We start from the raw sequence: 26,679 nt of genomic DNA, 5'->3' as shown, positions 1-26,679 counted from the left end.
CCACACTTTGAGTATTTAGGCTCTATACACATTTGAAAGTTCTACCTGTTCATAGGCCTGTTAGCGCTGCTCTTTTCGAGTGGCTCATTTGGGGTGATAAAGCAGACCAAGCAAGAGGGTACAGATGAATTAAAGGAGGTCTGTCGTCATTAACAAGAACTGAAACCTCTCAGAGGTCAAGTCAATTGATTATGGATGAGTAAGCCTGTATACAGGAGAGAGCAAGGTAACGAAATAAGCCTGGTAGACACCAAAGCATTAAGCACATGGCCGCTTCCTCAGCTTTTGCAAATCGTCTTCCAGAACTGAACTGTAAAACAAAAATGTCTTTCTTAAAGGACAAATAGAATATTAGAAAAAGAAAGTAGTTATATGTACCTGACGGACTACCTAGATAGTACAGTTAAATGTTTATGTAATTGTGTGTGTATGTACAATAGGGACCTGCATAGTAAGCCTTTGGGTATCCTGGCAGATAGGCAGGTAAATAGTGCCTTGCTAAACCTGTTGTGTTAGTTTCCTATGGTTGCTGTAACAAATTACCACAAACTTAGTGGTTTAAGACAATACAGATTTATTATCTTACAGTTCTGGTGGGTCAGAACTCTGAAATGGGTCTCACTGAGTTAAAATCAAGGTGTTGGCAGCGCTGTGTCCCTTCTGGAGATTCCAGGAGAAAATTCTTTCTCTGCCTGTTGCAGCTTCTGGAGGCTGTCCACATTCTCTGGCTTGTGGGCCCTTCCTCTGTCGTCAAAGCCAGCAGCGTAGCATCTGCAGATTGATTTCTCCCTCTCTGACTTGGACTCTGACCTTCTCACTTCCCTCTTTCACTCATAAGAACCCTTGTAATTGTATCAGACCCAACCAGATAATCCAAAGATAATCTCCCCATCTTGAGATTCTTATTTTAATCACATCATTTACTTTACATGTAAAGTAACATTCACAGATTTTGGGATTTAGGACGTGGACATAGGAGGGTGGGGAGCATTTTTCTCCCTACCACACTTAGTTAACACAAACATTTCTGACTAGCATGCTTTTACAGGTTCTAGGCTACAGTGGAGTTAGACTTTATAATGGCTCTGCTTTTGTTTTGAAATTTAGCATTTATGGTGTTGGATACGATCTATAATATATTTTTTTTAAGATTTGACAGGTTTTTTTTTTTTAAAGATTGTGTTGGTGTTTAAGGATTATGTTGGTGTGGGGGTTGGTAAAGACTTTTTAGGGCTGGAGTTTTACCTTAGACAATGAAATAACTTGGCAAAGTTTTGAATTAGACTGAGGGAAAAGAAAAGATCTCAAAATAAACTTTCTGTTAGAAAATAGGAATTACGCAGACAAATCCTTGATCCTCTAAGTAATCCTTATTTGAAGTAGCAGATACCCATTTAATTGAAAATCAAAATGATAAAGATTTTGATTCCCTTTAAAAAGAGAATCCTGGTTGTATGTTTTTCCTGGTGTTTGTTTAATAAATTTCTTTGGAATATATTTTATGTTAGAACACTTTTAGAAATAATGTATTCTTGATTGTTTAACGATGCTGGTAATTTACTCTTTTATGTTCTATTTCAACAATATATTTTAGAAGAAAATAATTGGGAAATGTTAAAGTTGACATTTTTTCTCATGAAAACTGCTATGTTAATTTTATGGTCTTTCTAGGAAGAGAGCTTGCATTGTCTGATAGTATCTCTCAACTTTGATTAAACATCCGTTTGATAAGTATTGTCACTTCTAATGTTCTCAGCTCTGAGAATACGTATATGATGCCCACTCTGCCCTCAGTGTGAAACCGCTAGGTGACCACCCACAGGGACAAAAAGCCAGACACTGCCTTCTACCTGTGCTATTTATTATTGACACCAGTAACTGCAGTTGAGGCACGTTCCCTGTCTTCATTGAGTCTATGAATTTAGGCTTCTCATCTGCAAGGATGGGGTAGTAGGATCTGCCGTGCTTGTAAAGTGGTGATGAAGATCAAATGAGATGAAATGCAAAAGCCTTTGAAAATTATCAAGCCCCATAGAAACATTGATTACGATGCAGGAAGTATCAGACTGGTGGAGTAGAAAGTTCTCGTGAAGGATCAGTAAGGAAAAGGGGGAACTAACATTTATTGGAACCTGCATGCTTTCAATTTTTTCCCCACTGTGATTATCTCCACCTCTGTTCCTTATGGCCCTAGCCAGAAATACGTTAAGAATGAGACCCAGAACACTGCTAATCTCAAAGAACTTGTGGAAGCACTGGGATGGCAGGACTGCCTCAATAAGTAGTTGTTGATGGTTTGATTAACATTCCCCCAACTTTCCCTATTGCTTAGAGTAATGTTTCCCAAAGGGAGACATACCCGTGGTGGTATGTGAGAGGATTTTTGTTGATTCAACTTGAAACAAAGGGAGGAGCCTTCGGAGAATCACTTACTTGGGTCTGAGTATATCAAGAGATGTATAGAAAGCTCCTCTGTCTTTAATTTCTGATCTCTTATTCTTCCAGAACCTTCCATAATCTTTCTATAATCAATCCTTCCTTTGTCTCACATTTATTTGAATACCTATCATGTGCCACGCTCTGCTAGGGATCCAAAATCCTCCAGACCTACCTGCCACCCTCATGCAACCTAGGAAGGAAGACAGCTACATAAACAGATTTTCTTTGCACCATCAAAATCCCTTGTGGTTTCCTCTTGGCTAAGAGATAAAATTTCAATTCCTGAACTTCAACGAATGTGGGTTTTCCAACTTTCTATCTCTCTATTCCTTTACACTGTTTATAGCTGAACATGCCCATTCAGGTCATGCCCTTTCACGCCACCACCATTCCTCTCGCTTGGAATGTCATACTTTTTCCTCTCCAACTACAGGTTGGTTCCATGTGCTCATTGACTTAAAAAATATTTATTGTGCTAGGCTGTGGGAATACAGAGGTAAGACCTGCTTCTGCTCTCAAAGGACTTTTGTTTGAGCAGGAATTTCAGTCCTCTTTCTCCCTCCTCTGCAGGGCCATGTATTTGCCACTGTAGCAGATGCTGCCTTGTGAGATTGTCTCTGTGTCCTGTCTTCCAGCAATGCGGAGAGCTCCTCAAGGACAGAGGCCAGAGCCTCGCACAGTGCTTGCACAGAAGCATTCAGTAAATGCTTGGTGATGGGGATATGGTGCATTCCAGAAGGGGCCTGAGAGGGGCTGGGATTAAGTTTCTCCCAGTCTCTGCTATCCTTGCCATTTCAGTTTTCCTCAAGGTGGTACTTTATCTTATTTGAACAGCATGCAATTTAACCGAAGCATTTCTAGAGTGTCATTAGAATTTTCATTGACCCAGCATTTCTAAAACCACAAGTTTTAGAGGAAGAAGTCAGCTAACAATGGAAATTAAAAACCATAAAAGACTGACATTTTTATTAACAATTAAATTAAAATGCCAAATACATTATTTTATGGAAACTGTTAATGAGGATAGAGGGAAGTATTTTTCCCCCCAAATTAATTCATGCTTGTTATAAATTGCAAACATTACAGAAAAGCGTAGTGTAGAGAGTGCCCTCTTTTGCTTCTCACACCCAGAGATGGCCATTAAAAGTTTGGTGAAGAGGAAGATGGGCATGGATGTTAGCTGAGGGCCAGTCTTCCTCAGCAAAAAGAGGAGGATTGGCAGTAGTTAGCTCAGGGCTAATCTTCCTCAAACGAAAAAAAAAGTTTGGTGACTATTCCTTCTGATTTTTTTCCTATGCATACAGTGAAGTCATTTGGACCCTTCTTGAAAGAAATGTCGTCAGATTGACCCCCCAAAAGTCACCAATTTTAATATATATCCTCCACACACACCTTTTTAAATATGTGGGTAGGCCTTTATCTTGCTCAGATAAACCTTGTTTTAAATTAAAAAAAAAATTTTTTTTTCAATTTTTTCTTCTTCTCCCCAAAGCCTCCCAGTACATAGTTGTATATTCTAGTTCTGGGTCCTTCCGGTTGTGCTATGTGGGACACACCTCAGCATGGCCAGATGAGCAGTGCCATGTCTGCATCCAGGATCCAAACTGGCGAAACCCTGGGCCACCGAAGCAGAGCGCGTGAGCTTAACCACTCAGCCATGGGGCCAGCCCCTCAGATAAACTTTTTAAGGCTATCTTGTGTTTATCTCTGAAAAGTCCTGTCTTCTATGATGGTTCTTAAAATATTCCATACTTATAGCTCACCTCATGTCACCCCTTCACTAAAGAAAGATAGGTATTCTTTTTATAGTAAAAACTTATTTTTGTATAAAACTTTTTTTTTTCATGAGGAAGATTGGCCCTGAGTTAACATCTTGACAATCTTCCTCTATTTTATTTATGGGACGCCTGCCACAGCATGGCTTGATGAGCAGTGTGTAGGTCTGTGCCCTGGATCTGGACCCATGGTGCCCGGGCTGTCAAAGTGGAGCATGTGAACTTAACCACTACACCACCAGCCTGGCCCCTCTGTGCTTCTTTTTTAAACCTTATCCCAACTGTTAGCCCCTTGTGATGATAACCTTCCCTTGTGCATTGTGATTCATTGCAGTTAATTAAATTACAGTTTAACTTTCTTTAATTACAGTTTAATCTCTTTAATGGGATTTAGAAGACACTTTTGTGTCATCAGCAACACATGTATTAATTCATTTTGAATGCAGGTAATGAAATCCACTGTTCATTCCTAAAGGCTGCAGCCTTCAAAGGGGAATGGTTATGTCCCGGCTTACCTTATGAAGATAGGGACTGCGAGTTCTAATTTCTAAGCCCCTGCAGCTCTGCGTAGCAGCCAGAGCACCAAAACTTCTCTTGGTGGTTCCCACTGTGGTCTTCAGGGGGGATATTTAAGGAGCAGTGCTGATACTACAACTGCTGAAGCTGATGGATGTCATGGAGCACTCCAAGAAGTAGTGAATTCCCATCATTAGAAGTGCTCCAGCAGGTACAAACTTCCAGTTATAAAATAAGTAAGTTCTGGGAATGTAATGTGAGCATGGTGACTATAGTTAATAATACTGTGTTGTATGTTTGAAAGTTGCTGAAAGAGTGGATCTTAGAAGTTCTCATCATAAGAAAAAATTTGTTAACTGTGGTGATGGATGTTAACTGGACTTATTGTGGTGATCATTTTGAAATATATACATATGTCAAATCATTACGTTGTACGCCTGAAACTAATATAATGTTATATGTCACTTATATTTCAACTTAAACAAAGATTATACATTTTCATTGTAGAAAATAGATATGCAAAAAAGTTTTTTCCTTGTAATCGCATGACTCAGAGAGAACTTTTGTAAACATTTATGTGTGTTTTCCCCTAGATTTTGCTCTGTGCATTAGATGTTCCTCAGAATAGAATTTCACTCTATAGTCTGTTTGTAACCTGTGTTATTTCTTGTGTAGAGAGTCTGATTTGTTTTTAAGACCCATCAAGCCACTTAATTTTCCTTTTCTTTTTGTCCTTTGAGATTAATAGAGAAATACTAGCCCACCAATGTTTCCTTTGTGTTGTTTAATTTTCTGGCTCAAAAAACTTCTCATAACCACATGATCATCTCAGTAGACGCAGAGAAAGCATTTGACAATATCCAACAGCCATTTATGATAAAAATTTAACAAAATGGGGATAGAAGGAAATTACGTCAACATAATAAAGGCCATATATTGCAAACCCACAGGCAACATCATACTCAATGGGCAGAAACTGAGCACCATCACTCTGAGAACAGGAACAAGACAAGGATGCCCACTAGCACCCCTCTTATTCAACATCGTACTGGAGGTTTTGGCCAGAACAATTAGACAAGAGAAAGGAATAAAAGGAATCCAAATAGGGAGTGAAGAAGTGAAACTCTCGCTGTTTGCAGACGACATGATCTCATATAGAAAATCCTAAAGAATGCATTGGAAAGCTATTAGAAATAATTAACAACTACAGTAAAGTTGCAGGGTACAAAATCAACTTACAAAAACCAGTTGCTTTTCTATACTTTAATAATGAACTTACAGAAAGAGAACTCAAGAGTACAATTCCATTTACAATCGCAACTAAAAGAATAAAGTACCTAGGAATAAATTTAACCAAGGAGGTGAAGGACTTATACAGTGAAAACTATAAGACATTACTGAAAGAAATAGATAATGACATAAAGAGATGGAAAGAGATTCCATGCACGTGAATTGGAAGAATAAACATAGTTAAAATGTCCATACTACCGAAAGCAATCTACAGATTCAATGCAGTCCCAATCAGAAGCCCAATGACATTCTTCACAGAAATAGAACAAAGAATCCTAAAATTCATATGGGGCGACCAAAGACCCCAAATTGCTAAAGCAATCCTGAGAAAAAAGAACAAAGCTGGAGGCATCACAATCCCTGACTTCAAAATGTACTGCAAAGTCATAGTGGTGAGAATGGCATCGTACTGGTACAAAAACAGGCAGACAGATCAATGGAACAGAACTGAAAGCCTAGAAATAAAACCACACATCTACGGATAGCTAACGTTCGACAGAGGTGCCAAGAATATACAATGGAGAAAAGACAGACTCTTCAATAAATGGTGTTGGGAAAACTGGACAGCCACATGCAAAAGAATTAATGTAGACCATTATCTCACGCAATACACAAAAATAAACTCAAAATGGATCAAAGACTTGAGGATAAGTCCTGAAGCCCTAAAACTCCTGGAAAATAACATAGGTAATACACTCTTTGATGTTGAACTTGAAAGGATCTTTTCCGATTTACCATGTCTCCTCAGACAAAACAAAAGAAAAAATAAACAAATGAGAGTTCATCAGCCTGAAGAGCTTCTGCAAGGTAAAAGAAACTAGGATCAAAACAAAGAGACAACCCACCAATTGGGAGAAATTATTTGCAAATCATATGTCTGACAAGGGGTTAATCTCTAATATATAAGGAACTCACACAAGTGAACAATCAAAAAAAAACAGCCCGATCAAAAGATGGGCAGAGGATATGAACAGACATTTTTCCAAAGAAGATATACAGATGGCCAATAAACACATGAAAAGATGTTCAATATCACTAATCATCAGGGAAATGCAAATCAAAACTACACTGAGATACCACCTTCTGCTTGTTAAAATGGCTATAATCACTAAGACTAAAAATAACAAATGTTGGAGAGGGTGTGGAGAGAGGGGAACCCTCATCTACTGCTGGTGGGAATGCAAATTGGTGCAGCCGCTATGGAAAACAGTATGGAGATAGCTCAAAAAACTAAAAACAGAACTACTTTGTGACCAGCTATCCCGCTACTGGGTATCTACTCAAACAACTTGAAATCAACAAGCCGAAGTAGCATATGCACCCCTGTGTTCATTGCAGTACTATTCACAATAGCTAAGACATGGAAACTATCCTAAGTGCCCATTGACTGATGATTGTACAAAGAAGATGTGGTGTATATATGTACAATGAAATACTACTCAGCCATAAAAAAGACAAATTCATCCCATTTGCAGCAATGTGGAAAGACCTGGAGGGAATTATGTTAAGCGAAGGAAGCCAGACTGAGAAAGACTGAACAAACACATGGACAAAGAAAACAGTTTAGTGGTTACCAGGGGAAGCGGGGTGAGGGGTGGGCACAGGGGGTGAAGGGGAGCACTTATGTAGTGATAGTCAAGAAATAATGCACAACAGGAATCTCACATTGATGTAAACTATTATGAACTCAAAAAAAATTAACATCTCAAATACTATAAATCATTTGCACTATGTAGTTCCTTTGGAAGGTTTTTAAAGTAGTCTCTTTAAACAGCTGTACTCTAAGTATTACCCATTACCTTTTTATTACCCATTTTCTTCAAAGAAGACTTGAGTAAATATTATAGTAACAGTTTTCTTTTTATTGATTCTATGACCTTTTCATTAAACAACCACTTGACCATAAAGCAAATCCATATTTGGACTTCTAAACATTTATGAGGCAACTTCTTTAATTAGATCTTCAGAAATTTTGTGGCCCTTAATGGAGCTCTTTCAGAAAACTACCATTGAGCTCTGGAGCGTAATATAAATTGCTGCTTGCATAGCATCCCCTCCAGCATTTAGTGGAATTTAATCATAGCCCCCTGAAAGACAAATGCTCTCATTTAGTTCTGTGTGTACTAGTAAACTGTAACAACCCTTTTGGTGCCTGGTGGACTAAAAATACTCGGGTTTGTAGAATCCTGCATTTACTGCAGCGTTTTTTTCATACTATAACATTCTGAAATTATCCATAAATGGATTATAACTGAAGTTGAAACATTTTTCATCACCGTTACTTCTGGAATTACTTCTAAAGCCTGAAAATGTTCAGTGAGCAGGTTTGGGTAAGAAACACCAGCTTTAAAAAGTATTTTTAGAGCATTCTTACATGGTATAGCACATGTCAGGCTATGATATAATTACTGGCTTTTTAAAATAAGCAACTTGAAGGCAATTCATTTTTCTCACGTAATAGATGCTCAGTGCTCAATAGTGTGTTGAAAGAATGGATGAAATTTTCACGGTTTAGTTCTTTGCCCCATGCATTTTTCTGTTATGCAGTAACACTTTTGCACTAAAATAGAAAACACTCTGCTAACATGCCAACCCCAGGTAATATTGATATTGCAGGTGTTATACTAAGTTCTAACTTCTTTGCCTAGCTTTGTGCTTACTCAGTGCACAGGGGAGTTTTATGTCTGGAGGAAAGGGGCAAATTGGATGATCAGGAATTCTAAAGTAATCTCTAACTTTTAAAGCTTTTCCTAAAAGTTTAGAATTGTTTGAAATCTTGCACTGTTTGTTTCTCTGAGTCCTCTGAGGAGAGGGGCTGTGGTTCAAACTCCATTATCTGGCACTCAGTAGCTCCTCAGTGAATGCTGAATGAATGAGTTGGTTGTGTTTGTGATTTATCCTCTGGGAACTTCTCTACTATTATTTATCACTACATTTGGGTCAAAGGTGATCCTTGCCCAGTTTAAATGTTTGTGCTGGAGAATATAATAAGTGGTAAGATGCTGGGTGCTCTCCATCTGTCTGGTTATCTCTAATTATTGCAGTGGGTTTGCTTGGTATTATTATTCTCACTTAGCAGATGAGGAAACTGAGGCTCAGAGAGGATGAGTTAGTTGAACACAGCTGGTAACAGGCAGCGGTGGGACTCCGGCCTGGCGTGCTACCGGGAGTCTGTCCTCTTCATCTCCTCACCCACAGAGTTTAGGGACCGGGACTCTCAGGATTCAGACTCTTCGTGAATTGTTCTTGGTACCAGTAAAGCTAGATACAGGAAATTGGACTTCGTGAAGCACGGAAGTAGTGTAGCGCTACATGCATTTTTATAACTCTTGAGTACTTACCTCCTTAGTCCCTGGGAGGCCCTGAGTCTAATCAGGCTTCCCCCCAGGAATGTTTCCAGTTGTTTGGGAGTTGGTGAATATTGGAGGTATGACACTTGGGGAGGATGACCAAGTGAGAAAGAAGCAGGTGTGGGATAAGGGATCAAAATTACTTGTTTGTTTTTTACTTGTAAAACATTTTAAGTAAGCAATAATGAAGATTAATGTGATGACCATGTACCCACCACAAAGCTGATTAAATTTTGAATTTATGTTTGTTTCAGATCTTAAAGAAATAAAACATTACAGATGTAACTGAGGCCCTGAGTACATCCCATTTTGTATTAGTTTTATTTATACATTAGAGTTTATGTTCATATTAGTAAATATGATTTTAGTATGTTCTTTTTTAACTGCTATGTCATGTTTTAGAGTATAAATATACCCCAGTTATCTGTTCTCAAGCTGATAAAGATTTAGGTTGGTTCCAATTATTTTGCTATTATTCCCAGTGCTACAATAAACATCTTCTTACTCGCCTCTTTGTGCACATGTGCATATGAATTTCTCTGTGGTTGTGCCCAGGAGAGGAATAGCTGTGTGTGTCTGCTTTCAGTTTTACTACATCTTCTCGGATAGCATTCTCAAGTGGGGGGCCGGTTTGCAGTCCTACCACAGTGCAAGAGAAGGGGAGAGATGTTAAGAAAGAGAAAGGAAGGAATAAGGAGGGGCATGAGGGGAAAACTAAGTATTTAAAGAAAATCAGAACTATATCATATGGTAAAAGGAATCACTTGCAGAAAAAGTTGTCAATCTCAGCTCTTCATTTTCCTTCTTTTAGATCAAGAATGAGTTTTTATTGAGCTTAAACAAGGCTTTTCTGTCAAGTATGCTAAAAAAAATTTGCCTGATCACTGTTTACATGCTTCTGAGTCTGCTGAATGATCCATTACTTACTGGAATGCCACATGAGAACAGGCAAAATTGAATGACTTCTTTATTTTTATTAGGGCAGGTGAAATTTGAATAACATATTATGAAGAGAGGTAGATGCTTCACTCTTAGCATTTAAAAAAAGCCATAATAACTTTCTCGTGTTGTGCGTTTTCATTTGGGGAGTGCAGTTTAAGTTGAACTTAGACTTGGGTCTTTGGAAATATTAAAAAATTCTAATTATGTAGCCAAACTTTTGTTTGCTTCAGTCAGGGAAACACTGTGCACACTGAAAAAACATGGTTTTGTTCATATTGATGTATTGACTACGTCCTAACCATATCATCCCTCAGGGCTGTTAGTGGAAAATAAAAAGTTTTCTGCCAGCTTCTTTCTTCTCTTTTTGCCCTCGTTCACACTCTTGTGACAGTGTTTAAGAAAGTGTGGAGATCCAGAAGCTTGTAACGAGGAGGCTGCGGAAAGGGCAGAAAGGGCAGAGGGGGAAAGCGCAGATCGGTGATTTCAGATGTTCCCTGCATCCCACGAAGCTGGGCAGGGCAGGGTCTGGTTAGTGCTCATCAGAAGAGACAGGTGTGCTTTTTGGCACAAATGACCCTGTGATGGCGGGTGCTGGTGTGTCATGAGTTGGAGTCTACTCTTATTATTACATTTAGTGAGCCCTCTTTGCAGGGAATAGGATTGCTTACCTTAAGGGCCCTTTGCCCACCTGAGGTGGCATGGAAACCTGTGGAAACCTCTGGCCTGTGCAGTCACTGGATGAGGTGACCCTGTGGAGAGCCTTTGCCATCTGCTCCGTGTTCTCGGTGTGGAATGTGCTCTCCTCTACTCTTCTCCGGCTCAATCCTGTTCACCTTTGGTGGTTCTCAGACTTTTTGTTCTCAGGATTCCTTTATACTCTTAAAAATTTCTGAGGGCCCAAAGAAGTTTTGTTTGTGTGGGTTATATCAATCAACATTTACCATACTAGAAATAAAAACTGAGAAATTTAAAAATATTAATTCATTTTCAATAAGAATAAACCCCATTACTTTGTTAAAATAAATAAATAAATATGTTTATACAAAAAACTTTTGTTTGTTTGTTTTTTTGGAAAACTTGGTTGAAAGAGTGGCGTTGTTTTACATTTTTGCAGGCCTCTTCGATGTCTGGCTATTGAACAGCTAGATTCTCTTAGCTGCTTTGGGTCTCTTGTGATACCACACATTCTGTAGCTGCTGGAAGACTCTGTTATACACTCCTGCAAGAATGAAAGTGAAAAAGGCAAATAATATCTTAGTACTCTTAGGAAAATAGTGTGGCCTCGTGGGCCCCCTAAAAGGGTCTCAGGACTCTTGGGGGTCCTCAGTCACACTTTGAGCATCGCTGCCTTACATCTCAGTTCTCTTGTCACTTTTCCAGTGAGGCTTCTCTGACCTCCCTCACTAGGGCACATTTTCCTATTTTGTGCCCTAATAGTACTATGTACCTCTTATTTGTAGCATTAATTAAAGTACCTTTTTAAGTATAATGTGTGTTTCTACTACTAGGCTCCTTGAGATTAGGGATCATGTATGGTTTTTGCTCACAATTATATCTCCAGTTTTTCCCACAAGGGCCTGCCCTGTACTGAGCATTCAGTAAATGAATAATTAAATGAGTAATGAATTTAAATAAACAGACCTCTTGAATTCAACTTGGTTATAGGATTTCCTTTAATGGTATAAGGCCTTTTCTGAATTTTATTCTTGGGGCCTAGACTCACAGCATAGACTCGTTTTCTGTTTTTTCAGACTCTGGTTCTTGCTAAGACTGTTGCAGAGCCATTCTACCCTGGATTTGCAGCAGCATCCTGCCCGTAGTCTGCTCGTCTCACCCATCACACCACATTACAATTCTTTGTTTGCCTGCTACTCCTCCATCTCTCCCACTAGATTCTGAAGCTTATTGAGAAAAGGGACTGTGACTTATGTAGCTTTTCAATCCCCTTCTCCATGCCCCACTCAGGGACTAGCATATCTTAGCATGTAGTAGACACTAAAAAATTACTGAATGTGCCACATTTGATTTGAAAAGATACCTATGTTATAATTTCAAGTAAATGTAAAAAACTTGATTTAAGAGAAATCATGTTCCCAATGCGTGGATTACTGACAGGTTATTTATTTCTGAATTGTTTTGCATGTCAGTTTCTTATAGAGTATTCTATAGGTAGTCTGATTACCAAGAAAGAATCGTGGTGATCAGGGTTTTTTTTTAAACGTTTGTCATGAATGGACACCATTCTTTCAGCAGATATGTGAGTTATCTCACGTACGTGTGCCACGTACTGGGGTGTGCACTGGGGGTACAGCTGTGAGCCAGACGCGCCTGATCCCTGCCCTCGAGGACGCAGTCTATCAATCTAGTCTAGGAGTCAGCAGACTTTTTCTGTAAAGGGCTGAATAGTAAATGTTTAGACTTCTCAGGCCATATGGTCTTAGTTACAAATACTCAGCTCTGCCATTGTGGCCCCAAAGTAGCCATAGACACTGTGTAAACAAATGAGTGTGGCTGTGTTCCAGTAAAACTTCATTTACAAAAACAGGAAGTAGACCAGATTTGGCCCGTGGGCTGTAGTTTGCTGACTCTTGATCTAGTTCATTTGTTTCTTGGTATCTGTCTCTGTCTCACTCATTTATCCACAGCAGCAATTTTCAATGACATTTTCAGTGGCTTCTTTGCTGCAATTAGCTAAGGTGAGATTGTTGAACTTGATCTCATGCAAATGACTAAAGCTAATTCTTGATTTTTCTTTTCCTCTTTTATCCAGGACATTTTATTTCCTTACATCAAAGAAAATGTTAAAGAGTATCTGCAGACACATTGGGAAGAAGAGGAGTGCCAGGAGGATGTCGGTCTTTTGAGGAGACAGGTTGGGACATTTCTGCTCTGTTGCTTCCACATTCCCAAGTGTCTTAGAATTGAGGATACCTAGAGACTTAGAGTATGCTCTGAGTGTGCTTCAGGTTAAGTGTTCTGGATCACAGGGATGGAAGTTGCAGTGACTTGCCTGCGTAGGAATGCACAGGGCATAATTAAATGGCCAGATCATGGTCTCTACAATTTCCTCTTTATGGAGTATTTCAATTGCACAAAAATATGTATTTATAAAACTAAACCCTTTTTGGGTGGAATGCAAAAGGTTTTGTGCCATCTCATTGCATTTTTCGTTAATGTCGCCAAGTGACAGCACCTCACCATCTTATTCTCCACTCACCTGCCTCGTGGCCTGAGCCCCTGCTGACCCCTCCACAGTGCTCCTGGGCCCTCACGCCCACACGTCCCTTCCACACCTCTCCCCCTGCTCACACTTGGCCTAGCCTTTATACCCGCCTTAGTATCACGTGCTCTGTTCTGCTCTGTTCTCCCCCTGGTTTTTAGTCTGTTTTCTCCTTCTGTATTGTATGCTGTGAAACTCCTGTTCTGTTGTATTTCTTATTAAAATTGCTTCAGTGGCAAAGATTTTACATGCTGTGCAGCGCGAACTCTCTGGCATTTACTTTCTAGTTAGTTTTCTACATTGGACAATGTGGAATGTTCTCTGTAAGTTTTTTATTGTTAGAGGGTAGGATTGGAAATATAGTCACATCCTTTGGGGCATGGAGTATTTGGGTTTGTTGAATATTCTAGATATCTCAGAGTTAGTCTGAAACACTCCCCTCCCTTACCTTTTTCAATGTCTCAACTCTTGTTGAAACATACATCCATATTCCCTCATTGTAGTGTGTAAATCATTGAGTCTTTAGAGACTGGACATATGCATTGTTACAGGGTCATTGTTGTAAATAGCTGTTAGAATTTTTACAAGATATGGGAGTTTACAGGAGATTGAATGTGAACCAACCTTAGTCATTGCTTCACCAGCTTCTTTTCATTGACTTCTAGGCATAAGCTAATTTTATTAAGATTTTCTTAGTTTCTTCCTCAGTTAGTTATGGTGCAGAGGAAATGATCAGATTTAATTAAAGTCCTGGCTTGTTGATCCTAGTAAGTGAATCAACAAACCAGGTCTTGCTATATCATTTTATCATTATGTGCTCTCTCTCTCCTCACATACAACATGCCTTCTGGTTTAAATTTAGCCTTTAGCAATATAGGAAGGTAATGTGAATTTATTAATTATAATCTAGCTTCTTTTAGCAATCATTCATATCAGCCTCAAAGTATAGGATACTTTAATTTTCAAGGGTGCTCAGTGCTGAGAATAGTTGGAGAAAGTTGGTCTGCATCATTTTCCAGTCTCATTTTAAGTGATCTTTTTTTACATAAGTAGGAAACAAACTTCACGTTGTTTATGACTTAAAGGCTGAAGAGGACTCCCACCTGGAAGGGGCTGTCCCAATCCCTGCTGTGTCTGACAATGGGGCGGCTGACCTGCAACAGGTGATCCAGGCCGTGGTGGATAATGTGTGCTGGCAGATGTCTCTGGACCGAAAGACCACGGCGCTGAAGCAGCTGCAGGGCCACATATGGAGGGCAGCGTTCACAGCGGGGCGCATGAAGGCAGAGTATGTAGCCGCTCCAGTGACTAAACATTTCGCCATTCCCAAAACCAAATACAGTTTTCACTGGTGTTCTCTCTCCAGCGTTAGTTGTGTGGTTATTAAAGTAGATAAAATCAACAGTCTTTTAATTCTAACAAGTGAATGTGTTGTTTTTTCAAATCTGGGATAAAGCATTTCACCCGGCTGAATTCCGCAGACCTGCATGTCTGGTTTTGTGGTATGATTGAAGGACTTTTAATGCCAGTTTGAAACAGCCTCCTAGAAAATAGGAACTTGGACTAAATCATGTTTGATTCTTAGCATATGAGCGACAGCACTGTTGGACTGCTTCCCAGGACCCTTAGATTATCTGCTTTCTGCTCTGTTAAGAAGTAAGAATGCTATGAAATTAGGTACCCTGTCATTTTGGGGTTACTTAGCATGTCAGCAGTACCACTCTGTTCTAAGCTTTTCCAGCAACTTCCACAGACCCTTTGAGTCCTGGTTGTGGAGTTCCTGGGAGCACTTCTGCCAAAGGAGATTCATGAGTCCGGTGTTGTCAAGAAATTCTTAATAAGACACTGCCATTAAGGATTTTAGGCCTTTGCCTGATGTAAACCCTAAGATCCAAGACCGTTTCCAGCTGCGTCTATTTTTTTGTTTTTCTGTCAAGTGAGATGCCATTCCTTTACTTACGTACTTTACAAGGGGCTTCCTTCCACCTTTTAAAGGATGCATTGGAATTTCAGGATAGGCCAATGATCTGGAAATATCAGCTAGTTCACTTTGTAAAACAAGAGAGTGGAGCCAGGAAACTATGCTCACAGGAGTAAGCCATTCCTTCTCTTCATTTTGGTTCCTTAATTGTAAAACCAGGCACTTGAAATAAGTTATCTTAGACTTCTAAGCCCTGCTTTGGAGCAATAACAGCCTGTAAATTCAACGTGGAAAAATCTTGTCTCCCTGAGTGCGGAGTAACACTCAAAGTAACCCACAATTATGTGTGCTGGTTTGGAATGGCTTGATCTCTTTCCTTCAATTAGTGCAGTGTGTTAAGCTGTTTTCTCCAGTAGAAGATTTCTCTGATGTTTTCCAGTTAATCTTTTAAAGATGACTGGTTCCACCTCTCAAGTTCCTTGTGCTTCTCGTTTCACCCATCTCCTGTGAGGTTATTTCCACCACTAAGTGGAAGGCGCTGTAGGACCGGTAAACAAGGCTGAGTGTCAGGAATCAGGAAACCAGACACTGTTTGCTGATGAGCTAATGTGAGATGGTACAAGGCTGCTAAGTGATTTCTTACATAATTTTTTTTCTATATAGTAAAACTTTAGGTTTTCTTAGTTCTCAAGAAATGTGGTTCCATTTTCCAGCCAATCAAAGATTAATAGCTTTGAGCCCCCAAGTGCTTTTTCTTTAATTGTTTGGGTGCATTTCCATGCTTTCTTGAGGCACACTGGACATAATTTAACCTTTTCTTGTCATGAATTACATCAAAGATTACATAATAGTACAATATTTTTGTTTGCTTTTTTGAGTTCCTTGGGAATTTAAAAAATCACTCTTATTTCATCCCCTTATCTGGAATCTCTTTTTTTGGGGGTGGGGGGTGAGGAAGATTGGCCCTGAGGTAACATCCGTGCCAGTCTTCCTCTATTTTGTATGTGGGACGCCACCACTGCATAGCTTGAGTCACTGGTGTGTAGGTCCGAACCCGGGATCTGAACGGGCAAACCCTGGACCACCAAAGCAGAGCGGGCAAACTTAACCGCTATGCCAGCCCCATGCAGTCACTTTTTACTGTCATTAGTTGGGCTGTCAGGAACTGTTCTGTCCACCTAAATTGTTGCTTCTAATCTGCTGTGATCCTGGATCTCCAGTGGCACACTTGTTAGATCTGCAGGAGTTCACAGTCTCATGGAGTTGTTTCTTGTGGTGACTATTTGGGCACAAATAGAGAAACTCGTGGCAACTAGTTTGGCTGGTTTTTATCTGGCTGGATAACACGTTCCTGCATTTTAACTCATGGTCTTCCCTCTAGGTTCTTTGAAGATGTAGTTCCAGCAGTCAGGAAATGGAGAGAGGCCGGAATGAAGGTGTATATCTATTCTTCAGGGAGTGTAGAGGCACAGAAACTCTTATTTGGGCATTCTACAGAGGGAGATATTCTTGAGGTAGGTTACCTGATTACTTTGTTTTTTGACACTATCAAAGCATGAAATAATGAATGTTAAAGGAATGTGCTACAGTTATAAGCTAAATCTCCATTCAGATACTTGTATTTATATTTGCCAAACAAGTTGTACAGAGAAGTGGAAAAACTGGGGAATACGTTATAGGGAAGGCTAATGTTTCTGTGGTACCAGTCTTTGCATCAAATGTTCTTAAACTTAGTTGGCATAAAGATCACCTGGGGAGTTTATTAAAACTGTAGGTCCCTGGGCCCTGCTTCCTAGCAAATCTGACTCAGCACATCTGGGGTGGGAGTCAGGAATCTGCATTTTTAAATATCCAGCGTAAGTGATTCTGATGTCAGTACTACTAGGACCAACTTTATGTGTGTGCGGATAAAAAATACAGCTAAATAAGACTTGAGCTAGCTTGTAAATCAACTATGTTGCCAATATTAGAAAATTGTCAACCCAAAGGAAACTAAATGGCCTGCTTCTTTTGATTGTTTAAAGTAGCAGGTAAGATGTAAAATAGTGGCACATGCCACTATCCAAAAAAAAACACACGAACTTCTTGAATGCGGCAGACTACAAGGTAGATTCATTTGTTTTGGCACTTTGGAGAGAGAGAGAGATTTTATTTCAGCCAAAACAACACTCTCATGTAAGAGAATTGGGCATATTATTAAACTGATAAATCAAGGCCACCTATTACATTTCTTGTGCATGAGAAAATTCCTGCCATCCCTCTGTCCCACCATCCCTACACCCCCTGGAGGACAGGTTGGTCATTGGGAAAAGGGAATACATTTAGGATTTTACAAAGAAATGCTGACTGAATAAGGCTGAACTTAGAGATATGCAGTAGGTCACTCAATCAACTGTTTTTTTAAATAAATATTTGTTGAGCCTCTACCCTATACAGAGAACACTTTGGCTTTGGAGATGGTTAAATTCTCATTTTAGTACTTCTCTGCTTTTCATCTTAGTTTTTTTTTAATCTTAGTTTTAAATCAAATATCAAATCAGTAATACAGCTCCTTAATTATTGGTAACTGTTCTCTGAATACAGATGTAAACTCCTTTTCTGCTCTCTCTGATGAATCAGATAATACGGTGATGGTAGGCAGGACACAGTCCTTACCTGCCTAATTCAATAATACAGGTTTATTCTCCAGTTACTAAGTGAGGCCAGCTTGAGAGAGGAAATATGCAAAAGCAATCTTAACTGTTAAAAGTTAAAAAAATCATAATATTACTAGTACCTTAATTTGTCTTTGAATGATCGTTAGGCTTGTTTTTAGTCTGTGAGAAGTTCTGAAAACATTTAAAAGATCACTTTATAATACCTGATCCTAAATGTGGACTTATTTTAATTACTGTCAGTTAAATTAGCAAGTCATACATTTGACCCCAGTTATTTCTAAGATGGCAAGGGTATATTTTAGCTCTTGGGTAGAATTTCAAAATGTTTTAATTAGAAAATGAAAGTTTCTTGAAAGTAAAGTAACAGCTTATTAATGAGGCAGGTTAAAGAAATCTTTGTTCTGGGCTCAAAAGGACAGTGTTCAGATTTCGTCAGGAATGAAACTCAGTCCAATAAGCAGTGTGAGTGCAAATAGTATTTTAAGGATGGAAAGTAGGGCATGTATATTTTAAAAGATTTTGGATATAAAATTAGTGCTCATCTAAGAAAACCGAGTAGATTATAAAGTGATCTTATATACATTTAATTGGTAGTGTTCTTTTTCCAAATGTTTATTTCTATAAAGTCTTACTTTATATTTACTTTTTATAGCCTCCATAAAGTTCTCTATTAAGTAGACTTTCAGTGAGTGTTTATTGAGTGGATGAAGTCACCATGATTGTCCCATGTTTCAGAGACGGGGATGAGAGACACGGGTTCGGGTGGCAAGTGGATCTGGAGCATCAGTCTTTCCTCTTCCTTCTCTCTGTTCAGCTTTTTGATGGTCACTTTGATACCAAGATTGGACACAAAGTGGAGAGTGAGAGTTATCGAAAGATTGCAGACAGCATTGGGTGCTCGACCAACAACATCTTGTTTCTGACAGACGTAACTCTAGGTGAGTAATCTGACTTCCTGTATTGTATATTCTAGGATAGGAGCTGAGCCTAACACTGCGAGCACATTGCCTCTTTAAAGAAAGTCTGTGTGCGGACCCTTGAAAAATAAAACAGTTTTATAAAAAGAAAGAGCCAACCTACCTGCCTCCCTCTCCATTGACCCATCTTTGGGCATTGTGTGTGGGGAAGTAGCATTGGAAAGACTAATTCTTCTCGTTTTAACTCATCCTTGGTTCCCCATCCATCCCTCTGCGTACACACACACTCTCTCTGATGAGACGGGAAAATAACAAGAAGACTGAAGGGTGGGAAGGAGCATGTGGGCAAGAGTGTGAGGGTAGGTGCATGGCTAGTTAAGGACAGTAAGGTCACAGAGGACCTGCATCAAATGTGTTTAACAGCAGTAAGGTCTGCTATACACCCTCAGAAAAAAGAGAGAGAGAAAGAGGGCTGTAGTTGGAGTGATTTTGTCTTACTGTCATTCCAGTTGATGAGCACTGCCCGTGGTGAGTGGAACCTCATCTCCACCTTCCCTCAGGTGGTCTCAGTCCCCCAGCCTCCCCTCACATTGTGGTCTTTAGGCCTCACTGCATGTGATTCACCTGTTTATAAAGATAGACATCTTTTTTTTTTTTTAAAGATTTTATTTTTTATTTTTTTTTCCTTTTTATCCCCCAAGCCCCCCAGTACATAGTTGTATATTCTTCCTTGTGGGTCTTTCTAGTTGTGGTATGTGGGACGCTGCCTCAGCGTGGTTTGATGAGCAGTGCCATGTCCGCGCCCAGGATTTGAACCAACGAAACACTGGGCCGCCTGCAGCGGAGTGCGCGAACTTAACCATTCAGCCACGGGGCCAGCCCCTGAGATAGACATCTTTTTTGCCCAGCATGGCCCTCTTTATTATATACGATACGTTTGCATATGCGTTATTATTTAAGGACTGAATGCACAAAACAGTATATACTATACTCTATTGGCAATTTAGGTGATTTCAATAGTAGTTTTGACCAAATGTAAAACTCTCACTCCAGCGTCTGTGTAAGAATGTGAGTGCTCTAGAGAGTTACAGGAAGAAGTGGTAGTGGGTGAGGAAGCAAGGAGCAACAAGCGAGGAGGTAGAGGGTGCTGGGGGAAGGTGGTCTCTGTGGTTCTTACCTGAAAGCCCCTGGTTGATGAGGCTCTTCCAGACTCCTCCCCCGCCCCCCCTCCCGGCTCCAGCTTTTGATTGCGTGGTCATTCTCCTTAGTTTATGCATCTCCCAGGGAGTCTACTTTTGGTGTGTTATAATTGCACTTGTATTTGAGGGCAGTTTTACATATTTGTGTTTCTTCCCCTCATCTTGGATTGTAAGTTTCTGTTTACCTCCAGAACAGGCCTTTGTGTACTGCGTAGCCGCTCTGATTACCTCCAGAACAGGCCTTTGTGTACTGTGTAGCCGCTCTGACATACCGTGTCTGTGCTGGCAGGCTGGGGAAGGGAAGGGCCTTAGGGAAAAGAGGGGGCAGAGGAGTGCTCTCTTGCCTGGTAGACTCCACCTGACTCCTGGGCCCCTGGGCAATATTCCTCTCTCTAGACCTTATGTCTGTTGTCCCAGAACTGGAGCCACCCCTACTCACAAGGACTTTCAGAGGTAGGGCCCACGGCAAGTCTAGGCTGCTGACAAAGGCATCCTATTGGAGGTGGTGTGTGTGAGCTATATTCTTTCTTGGCTGCTGACCCTTGAGCTTTTGGCCTGTTGTGTCAGGCATAAGTTATAGGTATATAAGCAAGCACTAATTTGCTAAGCAGTTCAGCAGTTTTTTAAGAAAATCTTAACCGGCACAGATCATCTAATGCCTTTAGGAAGTTATAATGTTTTCCAGAGAAAGAGAGGTAGAACAGGCTTCATTTTACCTGACATGCAGTGGACATCCAGTAATTGTTTCTGTCTCTGTTACATTTCAGGCCTTGGTGGATCTAGATTGGAATTTTTGATGTAGGTAGATGGTACCAGAATGCTGCCATTTCTTGTCTTGAGTTTTGAAAACTCAGCAGATTTAGGGGAGGTGACCCTCTGTCCTGCATCTCCTGTCAGCTTCATAGGCCAAGGGTTTCTACAAACTGTTGTCTCATTTTTGTATATCCTGGAAACTGTACGTTTATGTGTCTGATTGCACTGAAGTAGAGAGTCAGACTCACGGACATGCTGCTTCAGGGTTCATTGTGTAACTAGGTAGCCAGGCCACATGAATGTACCATCAACGAGCGTTAGCCTCAACAACCACCATTTCGCCTGGCTTCTACTTTGAACTAAATGTACTGTAGATATTTGCCTGTCATATTTCTGTATAGAAACCTTTGACTGATTCAAAGCTACGATATCCCGTCTTCCTTGAATGGCTTTGGGGGGCTTCGAGTGCTGGGCTGGGGAGGTTGCTTTACTGACAGCATAGGTTGGGGGCAGTGCCAGCAGTTTCTGTGAGGAATGATAATTTGAAGATCTTTTGCTTTGTTTTGCTCCTATGGAAAGGAGATAGGCCTTGCTCAGCTGAGTTGAGTCTAACTGGTTTAATCTGTGAATTGCTTTTCTTCAATCATTCTTTGCTTTTCCATTTAATCATCAAAAGGGGCACTTGGAGATGAAAATCCTTGGTTAGCCCTCTATTTAATTTCCCTAGCACTTTGGATGGTAAGTTTCTTCAGGCTTAGAATTAGAGATCTGCTTTGTGGCTGGAGCTCCCCACAAGGTCTGCCTGCCCTGAGCATTCTGGGATTGAGTGTATTATGATCCCCAGACCTTCACTCTATCCCCTACTTTTTGGTTACATTATAACCCCTGCCCTAAGACCACTTAGAGCTTCTTATTCTTGTCTCTAGCCACATTTTTTTTCTAGCTGCCATCATAGTACATCTATAATTTCAAGTCTTTCTCTTTTCACTTAAGCCATTTCCTTAGGCCGTATACCAGAAACTATTCTTAATTTTAGAGAATAGAGATAATCTCCGAGTTGGCCCTAAAATGAAATTTGCTGTTTGAGTCCTCCACAAGGAGGTTTTATTCCTGCCCCTTGTCTTCTGCCAATCCAATGCGTGGTTAGGCAGCAGGGCCAGAACTGGGCTCATCTGTAACTGGGATGGGGCTAGGCAGCTGGCTGCTTGCCTTGCTCTTTTCTGTTATCTCTGATCCTGTGTGTTGGTACCACGTGTCCAGACTTCCATCACCAAGGCAGAATGGAAGACTAAGTTCATATTCCAAATAATACCCAAGTATGAAAGAGAGAACTGAAAGCCTTTTTCCCCCTGGAGGACAGGAAAGAGGTCCCGGGTTTTAAGTCAAGTATGAGTTAAGTGTCTCAATATTATACCAAAGAACAAGTAGATGCTTAGGGACCACACTTTGCCCCCTGGAGATCTAGGTAAGAGGCTGAATGTGGAACAGCCACTGGCTAGTGTTGAGTCCCACGTGGATCATGATGGCTCAGCGTGGTGGAGATGCTGGGCTGCTAGTCAGGAGGAAAGCTTTGCTTGTGGCAGTCAGGCTAGGAACTGGGGGTGAGTAGAACATCATCTGCAGAGCTGGCCTCAGGAGGGATTCCACACACAGGGGGCAGTGGTCAGCACTCTGCTCTAGGAAGGTGACAGCCTTCTCACAGGAAGAGCAGAAGACAGACACTGGTGGAGGTGGATAGAGGCAGAGACATTGGCTCTCTCTGGACTTTCTTACCTGCCTGTGTACCGCTGCCCTTTAATTAATCCATTCAGATGCTGCGACTGTTTTCCAAAAGGTTGAGAAACTGCTGAGGTTTTTTATTACACCAAATCTAAATTCCATAGAACATATTTCAGATTCTTCACCAGTTTTTGTTTTTTTTAAAGATTGGCACCTGAGCTAACAACTGTTGCCAATCTTTTTTTTCCCCCAAATCCCCCCAGTACATAGTTGTACATTTTAGTTGTGGGTCCTTCTAGTTGTGGCATGTGGGACACCACTTCAGCATGGCCTGATGAGCAGTGCCATGTCTGTGCCTAGGATCTGAACTGGCGAAACCCTGGGTCACCGAAGAGGAGCACGTGAACTTAGCCACTCGGCCACGAGGCCGGCCCCATCTTCACGTTCTGCTTTCTCTGTCCAAGTGTGCTCCGTCTCTCTGACCTGTGTCCTATCTCCCACACAGACTTGCTCCTTTCTTCCAATATTTACGTGTATATTTTATGTCTGCCTAGAATGCCTCCTCTCTTAGCAATTTTCTTTCCTTGAAACTTCTGATCAAAACTCACCCTCTGTGCAGAGGAGTGATTTGTTACATTGCAGATACTAATTCAGTAGTTCCACACTGGGGACCTGAGATGCTACATTTTTAACAACAGTGCAGTGTGATTCCCACAATGCTGAGCCACAGACCACATTTGGGGTAGGAGTGCTGTAGAGCAGGGGTTGGCAAACATGTTCTGTAAAGGGTCAGATAGTAAATATTTTAGGCTTTGCAGGTCCTACAGTCTGTCACAACCATTCAGCTCTGTCCTGGTAGTGGAAAAGCAGCTATATAGATAATGCACAAATGAATGGGCATGACTGTGTTCCTCTAAAACTTTATTTACAAAAGCAGGTGGCAGGCTGTTGTTGTTGACATAATTTGCTGACCGTTGTTCCAGAGCACAGACATTAGAGTCAGATTCACAATGTCAGACTTTAGCTAGCTTCAAACCACTTGCTAGCTCTCAGTTTCCATATCCATAGAACAGGGATAGTAATACTAACCATGTCAGGGTTGTTGTGAAGGTTTAGGTGAGAATGGGAGCTCCATGAAGGCAGGAACCTTGTTTTCTTCACATATCCCTGTTCCTAGAATAGTACCTGGCACATAGTAGATGCTAAGTTAATATAAGATGTTAGCTGTTATCTTTCACATGGAAACAAAATGGAGAGAGGAATGTAACCCAAGGTGTATTAGAGATATCCCCTGCAATACCTGGGTTACCTAGTTTCATTTTACTAGTCCTGTTTTTACTTCTACCCACCATGCAGTCATCTATCTTGAGGCACTCAGTCTAATGAGGAGAGAGGCAACAGGTAATAATGTGCCAATTCATATTGTCATGATAGAGCTAGATACAAGGTGTTAAAGGAGCACACAGGCTGCTCCAGTACAGATGGTGGTGGTTCTGGAAGATAAGATATTTGAGCTGAAAATCAAAGAGTAGGAATTTGCCAGGCAAAGAAGATGGGCAGCCCAGCCAGCGGGTATGAGCCATTTGAGCTCCAGATGTGGGAGCAGGTATTTTGGTCTGATTAGATCATAGAATACTGTTTGTCCCACATCTGCTTAAGTGGTGTTCCTACTGACAGCCTGCTGTTTGGGGACAACTCAGGTTTCTGTAGGACTGATGGGAGGGTGCGGAGGGAGATTATGCACAGAACGTGGCTCTGATTTCTGCACTCATAAGCACCTGATAAAAGCTCAAAAATCTCGGACACACTGCCATTCTAGTCTGTCAGGTACAGTTATATATTTTTAAAATTTTTATTTTTAGGTTAAAAATTATGTGAAAGAAAGAATGATGCAGTCAGACCCCCATGTGCCCATCTTCCAGCTTCAACAATTATCAAATCAGGGCCAGGCTTCTTTCTTATATTCCCACAGCCCCGATTACTTTGAAGCAAATCTCAGACATGATGTTTTGACATTTCTGACCCATATTTTGATTTTCACAGAGGCCAGTGCTGCGGAGGAAGCGGATGTGCACGTAGCCGTGGTGGTGAGACCTGGTAACGCGGGCTTAACGGATGATGAGAAGACCTACTACAGCCTCATCACCTCCTTCAGCGAACTGGACCTGCCTGCCTCACCCTAGGCGCTTCAAAGGACCTCAGAGGAAGACCAGACTGTCTCCACAGAGTTGTCCCTGTAGTCTAGTTTTATTCTAATGGTGAAAGTAACTTACTTAAAGAAATACATAGATAGACACACGTATGTATGCAAGCATATATATGTGTATGTTCAAATTACCTTTCACAGGCGATTAAGTGGAAAAAAAATCTGTTCCTTATTTAAAGATGCTTTATATGTAGACATTGTTTGAAACCACAACTTTAACCTTTATTGAGGGCAAAATATACTGGATAGAAGAAATTGCTACAATACAGATCAAATGTGTTATGTTTATCAAGTTGTGCACAAAAATGGAAAGGTAGGTTTGAGAAGTTATTCAGAAGCCTTGTTGTTTTAAAAACTGGAAGTATTCTAAAAACTTATTCTTAATAATCATCCTCCCTATATACAAAAGACAAAGCTGTTTGTTTCTGCTCCAAAAGAGAGCAAAATTGGGAAAGGAAACTCATTTGAGTCTTGATTAATAAAGTGTCACTTAAGAAACTTGCTAATCATCGTGGCACTCACAGCAAGCAGTTGCCTTACCAATGAAAATGGTGCATTGATGCAACAGCTAAAATAGAAATGTGGTTCTTAATGTTTAACAAAACTGTCCTAATCCTGCCAGTTGTTGTCATTATAGATTTTATAGTCACCTTTCTAACTACTTAGCACAGTTTGAGAATATATGTTAATTGCTATTTACTATTAAAGAAAGGTTTACTGAAATCACTCCATAAAACCTAGAAGAGCCCTAATGTGTAATATTTTCCTCTGAAATAGATGTGAGAAATGTAAATTTTATAATAGCATTATTTATCCTGGTTCAGTTCTGATGGGATGTCATGTCAATTTCATGTTGTGATTAATAAAAACATTTTCTTCTTCACTCAGTTTTATGTAGGTCCCTAAACTATACCACATAGTGCCATAAGCAAAAGAGAAAGTAAAGAGAGATTGAAAAATGAGAATTTTATTTTAGTTTTTGCCTTAATTGTGTATGTGTGGGGTATGGGTGTGCATGTGTTTTAATGGAATACCACTAGAAACTCATTGACTGTTATTTGAGTTATGTGTGCATATATAGCTAACCTCATTGGTTATTATTTCATTTGGATGGTAAGCATTCAGGAAATAAATGGGGTTTCTTAGATTTTTGAGAATCTTATATTTGAGTTATAGAAGATAGGATATTTATTGAAGGAGGCAATTATTCTCCTAATTAATCAAGAAAAACTGCAGTAAATCTTGGAGGAATAATTTTGGAAATGTTTTGAATAAGGAAAAGGAATTAGCCTTGCAAGTATGAGAGGACAAGGAATATAAAAGATTTTATGTTGATAATTTTTATCTTCTAATAGCTAATTAAGAAATCTAAGGATTATGAAAATATAGAAGAGTAGTAAAAGGGAAATGAATTTAAGTGAATCTTAGAAATAGGAGTAATTTGTAAATAATAGCAAAGCTGCAAATGGTAATAAAAGGCTGGACTTCATACAATTTCTGAAAAAGCTCATGAGAAGACAACAGAAAAAGATGTCACTTAAGATAGTAAAGGAATAATTGGAAAAGTAAGGAAGCAATGAGAGAAGGTTATGCACCAGGGTCTAGTTTAGAAAAGAATTTAAGGAAAAGAGGGTGCTCAGTATCTAGTCAGCAGAGATGTGAGGTGGAGAAGCGTCTCAGTCCGTTCAGGCTGCTGTAACAAAATACTAAGAGACTGGGGGGCTTCTAAGCAACAAAATTTTATTTCTCACAGTTCTGGAGGGTGGGAAGTCCAA

At 40.2% G+C, this 26,679-nt stretch overlaps 1 protein-coding gene across 1 annotated transcript in view; it reads left to right on the top strand.

Annotated features, from left to right (window-relative positions):
• The window catches only part of ENOPH1 (enolase-phosphatase 1), a 32,100-nt gene extending 6,233 nt beyond the window's left edge, over positions 1 to 25,867 (top strand). The window contains exons 2-6 of the mRNA XM_046656174.1: positions 13,083 to 13,184; positions 14,618 to 14,820; positions 16,835 to 16,967; positions 18,925 to 19,048; positions 24,742 to 25,867. Coding sequence (XP_046512130.1) covers positions 13,083 to 13,184; positions 14,618 to 14,820; positions 16,835 to 16,967; positions 18,925 to 19,048; positions 24,742 to 24,881 — 702 coding nt within the window. The 3' untranslated portion in view covers positions 24,882 to 25,867. The remainder of the gene's footprint in view (positions 1 to 13,082; positions 13,185 to 14,617; positions 14,821 to 16,834; positions 16,968 to 18,924; positions 19,049 to 24,741) is intronic.
• Positions 25,868 to 26,679: the final 812 nt, after the last annotated feature.

The sequence above is a fragment of the Equus quagga genome, chromosome 3, assembly GCF_021613505.1.
Source record: "Equus quagga isolate Etosha38 chromosome 3, UCLA_HA_Equagga_1.0, whole genome shotgun sequence".
Classification (NCBI taxonomy): domain Eukaryota; kingdom Metazoa; phylum Chordata; class Mammalia; order Perissodactyla; family Equidae; genus Equus; species Equus quagga.
This window is presented reverse-complemented; position numbering and strand designations above follow the sequence as displayed.